General features: G+C 38.4%; 1 protein-coding gene across 1 annotated transcript; it reads left to right on the top strand.

The window, feature by feature from the left end:
* Positions 1–1,059: 1,059 nt before the first annotated feature.
* LOC107753904 (tubulin alpha chain-like) lies at positions 1,060–4,952 on the top strand. Its single transcript, XM_016570178.1, has 3 exons — positions 1,060–1,151; positions 3,696–3,918; positions 4,747–4,952. Exons 1-3 carry the CDS (start codon positions 1,149–1,151, stop codon positions 4,935–4,937), a joined length of 417 nt encoding a protein of 138 aa, XP_016425664.1. The 5' UTR covers positions 1,060–1,148; the 3' UTR covers positions 4,938–4,952.
* The last annotated feature ends 806 nt before the right edge of the window (positions 4,953–5,758 follow it).

Genomic DNA, 5,758 nt, shown 5'->3' with positions numbered 1-5,758 from the left:
TAAAAGTAACTTTCCCCAACACTGGTAAAGACCCCATTTATACTGTGAAAGAAATTACACTAAAAATAATAAAATATTATTTCTAAAATATCTAGTTTCTATTATGTTCTTTCCTACTCACTTTTAATCGTATTATTTAATATTACATTTTTAACACTGTTTTTCTCTAAACTTATCGACCGACTCCTTAGCACTCCCTTGCGGTCCCCTGAGTTTGAAAACCCCATTTATGATACTTATGATATTTAGTCCTTTTTTAAGTTTGACAGTACACATTCACTTTACTTTATAAATGTGCATTATGTTGAAAAGGACTTTGCCAAATATAGTTAAAAAAAATCTACTTTTAGTGTTCCACAGATGAAATAATGGTTTGGGACAATATGAGAGTTGAATAACGGCAATTAGCATTTTTCACTGAACTCTTTCTTGAAGTCAACTGTTCACAAATTTATTCAAATTATAACATAAAATGAAGACTTAAACATTGGTGGAAATGTCTAACTTTTTTTAAAACCTTTGTAAGTCTGACTGAAACCTAACATGTGTCTTTGTCCGGTGTGGTGATAAGGGTTTATGGTGGATATTATTCAAATATATATCATAAAAACGACTTCACCCAGTGTCCAATATTTGCGGTAGGGTATAAATTGCGTTTTTTTTTTAACAATTTAAATTAAGAACCTCCTCCCTCGATTTACTGGGCACTTTCCACATTGGTGGAAATGTCTAACTTTTTTTAAAACCTTTGTAAGTCTGACTGAAACCTAACATGTGTCTTTGTCCGGTGTGGTGATAAGGGTTTATGGTGGATATTATTCAAATATATATCATAAAAACGACTTCACCCAGTGTCCAATATATGCGGTAGGGTATAAATTGCGTTTTTTTTTACAATTTAAATTAAGAACCTCCTCCCTCGATTTACTGGGCACTTTCCATTCTCAATCCTTTTCTGACTGAATGCGGCGTTCACACATGAAGCCCCGCCCCAATGTTCCCTCCTTTTCTTACTAACTGAAGCCAGAGCCCCGCCTCTCCTGCATCCGGTCGCGCGCCGCTATATAACCTTAGCCTGGTCCCTTCCGCCGCAATTCCGCCTTCATTCTCCGAACCCCTAACGTCGGTCTGAAGGAAAATCTGACAAAATGGTGAGTCTTATATTCACGTCTAATTTCAGTAAATAGCACGATACGATTGTTTTCTGTGTGTAAAACGGTCTTTTACAGCCTGAGATGTTCGTGTTTAGTACGAAATTACTTTTGAGTTTTGTATTAAATTTAAAGTACCATCCTGTCTTACAATATAAGACAGAAGCTATGTTCGTTCGTTAAATCTTAGCGTGTGATGTTTAAAAGCATTTAAGGCATTTTGGGCGGGCGCACGCGCAGGAGCTTTGGGATGTGGCGCACTTTCTAACGACACGCCGAACAAAGAAAACCGCAAAAGCCAAGCCGATTCATGTAGAAAATTGATAAACGTCCTCCTAAGATACTTATTAGTTATTCAGACATGGTTAGACATTAAAGTTTTAAATCTATAGCTTAGGTTTTTGTTAGATGCGCGACAGGGCGGAGGAGCAGACGCGTCAGAATTTCAAAGACTAGCATAAAAATCTCCAGTTATCGCGCCTTTTCTTGTCACTGAATAATACCGAAAACTGGGTGGTACCGTTGGGTGGGGGAAGGGACCAGCCCTGCCCTTTGGGTCTCTTCCCCTAAACTACAGATACAAGCAGGGGTGTGCAGAATTGGTGCGCATGCGCGACCAAAATAAAAAATGCGATGAGTTCAGACCAGACAGCTCATTTGCGTACCGACATTGCTGACAGCTGTTAATGCACAATCACTGTTTTAGATCGACTGTAATGCTGTATAAGATTTCCACTCAAACTGAAAGCATCAATCTAGGCTATGCGCTGCCGGTTGAAAGCAAAATGCAAAACTGCCATTTCATTCACTGACGCGCGACAGCGCTAAACCCGTCAGCTTATATACTTACATGCCGGCATCCCGCCAAAATAAAAGCTGGCTGATTTTAGGTTTGAAAATGAGGTAAATTCATTAAAAAAAAGTTAATGTTAGCATTGTACTTTTAAGTGTACTATAAAATAACTTTATTTTATACTCAATTAATTAAAAAAAAAAAAAAAAGTATTCTCACACTGATTATTTTGTTCAATTTATTAAAATACAAAATAAATAAATGCAATTATACTATTATCACTATTCATTTTATTTTTATAGTTCTATTTTATGAGTCACGCTATGTGCAGTGTGAGTACCAAACCAAATCTCCAGGTGCTCTCATGAGAACCAGACTGAAAAACTTGCGTGCAGCCCTGGTCATAAGTCACAGTCTGACTCAATAAATGCTCAAGTTCTATACTTCATATATCAAAATGAGTACTTCACATTTTAAGAATGAGAATAAGGGAGCAAAATGGATGTTTTACACTCTCCCTAAACTTTGGGCCTAGTCAGCATTTAAGCCTGCATGCATTCATGCAGATAAAAACGACTGGAACAGCTGCAGTGTGGCTGGTTGGGAGCTGGTAATGGGTATTGATCCACATACAGACAAATTGATCTTCAGAAACAGGTCATCTTAGGCAGTGCTCCCTGTTACTGGGCACTGAGCATGTTTCTGACATATGACATATTTTGATTTGAAGAAACGTTCCTATCTATCACTTAACTTGTTCTGTAATGTTAGGAATTTGTAATGATACAGTGAAACAATGTATACGGTCACGTCACTGGCATTCAAAGGCACCATTCAACAGCTTAAACATCTTGCCCTACCGCTCTGCTCCGTTTCCTGTATGGATGAAATATGTTTGTATAAATTCCTGCTGGGACAGTCTTGCCAAAATTCCACAGCTTAAAGTAGCTGACGTATTATTGTGACTATATGTTAGCAGCCATGTTATGTTCACTAGTGTAAGAGAAAAAGTGTTTTCACAGGTATGCAAAAATAAGAGCGTCAGTAATTTAAGTACTCCCCAGAGTTTGTGCTTTTAAAATGTGGGTAAATTGACATGTATCTACACACTTGCACAGTACTGTGAAGGGTTTAAACAACCTCATTGGCAACTAGACAGAAAAAGCTTATAATACAGCTATATTAATTTTCTATTAAAACTCATATTTGAAGCACTTTAAAGTCACGTCTCTTTTTAGATTACATCTCTGCACACACACAACCAATTTTTTTTTTTGTGGTGGCTCTGGCAAACCTTTCCAATGGTATTTTAAAAGCCTCCCACAATTATATTTGTCTGCAAAACTATTTTGAAGCATTTAAACCAAATCCTTGAAGTCATCAAGATCATGAGAAAACTAGTACAAGAACAGTGAAACAATGTATACGGTCACGTCACTGGCATTCAAAGGCACCATTCAACAGCTTAAACATCTTGCCCTACCGCTCTGCTCCGTTTCCTGTATGGATGAAATATGTTTGTATAAATTCCTGCTGTTAACGTCGTTTTCCGGGATGAACAGAAATTTGTGCAGTAACTTTATTCTTTCTTTAATGATGTCTATGTATTTGATAGATTTAATGACATGTTTCCTTTACATGAGCACAAATAATTTTTCTTCCAATCATTTTCCAAGTTTTTGATGCTAACCATATATATATATATATATATTTTTTTTCTTTTTTCTTTTTCTTCCCCTTTCTTGCTATAGCGTGAATGTATTTCCATGCACGTCGGCCAAGCCGGAGCCCAGATGGGCAATGCATGCTGGGAGCTGTATTGCCTGGAGCATGGGATCCAGCCAGATGGTCAGATGCCCAGTGACAAAACCATTGGAGGTGGAGATGACTCCTTCAACACCTTCTTCAGTGAGACTGGAGCTGGAAAACATGTTCCAAGAGCAGTCTTTGTCGATCTGGAGCCCACTGTCATTGGTAATGAAACTGATTCTCTTTGTATAATTCAATTCTACAGTGAAGAAGACTGTAAAGTGTCTTAGCTTATTAAAACTCATATTTGAAGCACTTTAAAGTCACGTCTCTTTTTAGATTACATCTCTGCACACACACAACCAATTTTTTTTTTTGTGGTGGCTCTGGCAAACCTTTCCAATGGTATTTTAAAAGCCTCCCACAATTATATTTGTCTGCAAAACTATTTTGAAGCATTTAAACCAAATCCTTGAAGTCATCAAGATCATGAGAAAACTAGTACAAGCATTTGACTCCTGCTGCTCTATATTACAAGCCATGGAACCAAACCACACAATGTTTTCGACAGGCTAATCTTATCCAGTCTCCTGCTTTGGATATAGTTTACAGGTTAAACATGCACTCACAATGAATAGGGTTATGTGTTTGTCTTGCGTGTGAAACAGGAGAGCCGGATCTCTACTGGGAGCAAACACACCCAAACATCTCAACCTCCAGTGAATCACAGTGGTCACACACACACACACAGAGCTAAACATCACTCATGGATACACAACATACAACTGTGTGCTACCAGACCAAGCAATGCTTATACAATATATAAGAATTCTAACTTTTAGAACTAGCAGACAAGTATCCCTTTTTGTAAGCCTGTAACGTTTTAACGCATATGAGCCCTCGGGTTCCAAGAGCAGTCTTTGTCGATCTGGAGCCCACTGTCATTGGTAATAATTTATGCATTTTGGTTTTGTCCCCAGCTGTTAAATTGAACTTTAAAGCAACTTTAGGTGTTTTAGCTTGTAGTTAAAAGAAGTTCATCCTTTTTTTCAGATGAGGTGCGCACAGGTACCTACCGCCAGCTGTTCCACCCTGAGCAGTTGATCACTGGTAAGGAAGATGCTGCCAACAACTACGCCCGTGGGCACTACACCATTGGCAAGGAGATCATTGACCTGGTGCTGGACAGGACTCGCAAACTGGTAAGACGCACATACTGCCACCATCTTACCTATACACTGTAGATATTAGTTAGGAAGATCACAGAACATACAAGTTCGCCTTTAAAAAATGCTAGTCACTAGGCAATCAAATATTAGTTAATTTAGTTATAATTACTATAATGTTATTATATATCCCATCTTAATGGGGCTTTACAAAAACACAGCTTCAGAAATCCCATTAAATCTCACATCACACTTTATAAATACTGTAAATGTGTCTCACAGGGGAAATCTTAGTATGATCTGGTGTCTCACTCAGAGAAGGCAGAGGTAAATCCCTTCTACCAATGGTAAATCCTGCCATTTATGGGCATTTATGCAGTACCCTGTATTGCTTGCCTTGCTATTTATCAAAGGTTATTTATACTGGTTAGCCGGTATATTCAGAACAGCAGCCCTACTGCTAACAGGGTAGCGTAATATTCTGCTCTGGATCAAGTAATGCATGTTTTTTTGCACTGAAACATACCAATCGCTGAAGCCTGGGCTCGTCTGGATCACAAGTTCGACTTGATGTACGCCAAGAGAGCTTTTGTTCATTGGTATGTGGGGGAAGGTATGGAGGAGGGTGAGTTCTCAGAGGCCAGAGAAGACATGGCTGCCCTGGAGAAGGATTATGAAGAGGTGGGAACAGACAGCGTCGGAGAAGAGGATGAAGAAGGAGAGGAGTATTAAGTTGAGGGGCTTGCTGATCCTTGCACAACCAAGCAAGGCAACTCATGCCTGACCTAAAATATGGTAAATGTTCTGTTATAAACACATTCCATGAAATAAAAATGTTCAAATAAATGTTGAAATAAAAATGCAAAAATCTGCTGCCATTGTCTTTTTTTTTCTTTCTT

This window comes from Sinocyclocheilus rhinocerous, unplaced genomic scaffold, assembly GCF_001515625.1.
Source record: "Sinocyclocheilus rhinocerous isolate Xijiao unplaced genomic scaffold, SAMN03320098_v1.1 scaffold2666, whole genome shotgun sequence".
In the NCBI taxonomy this organism is placed as follows: Eukaryota; Metazoa; Chordata; class Actinopteri; order Cypriniformes; family Cyprinidae; genus Sinocyclocheilus; species Sinocyclocheilus rhinocerous.
This window is presented reverse-complemented; position numbering and strand designations above follow the sequence as displayed.

What these genes read in the sequence shown, in the direction of transcription:
- LOC107753904 (XM_016570178.1), top strand. An exon ending in TCTGGAGCCCACTGTCATTG is followed by an intron (nt 3,919 to 4,746) that starts GTAATGAAACTG and finishes CCTTTTTTTCAG; the next exon opens with ATGAGGTGCGCACAGGTACC.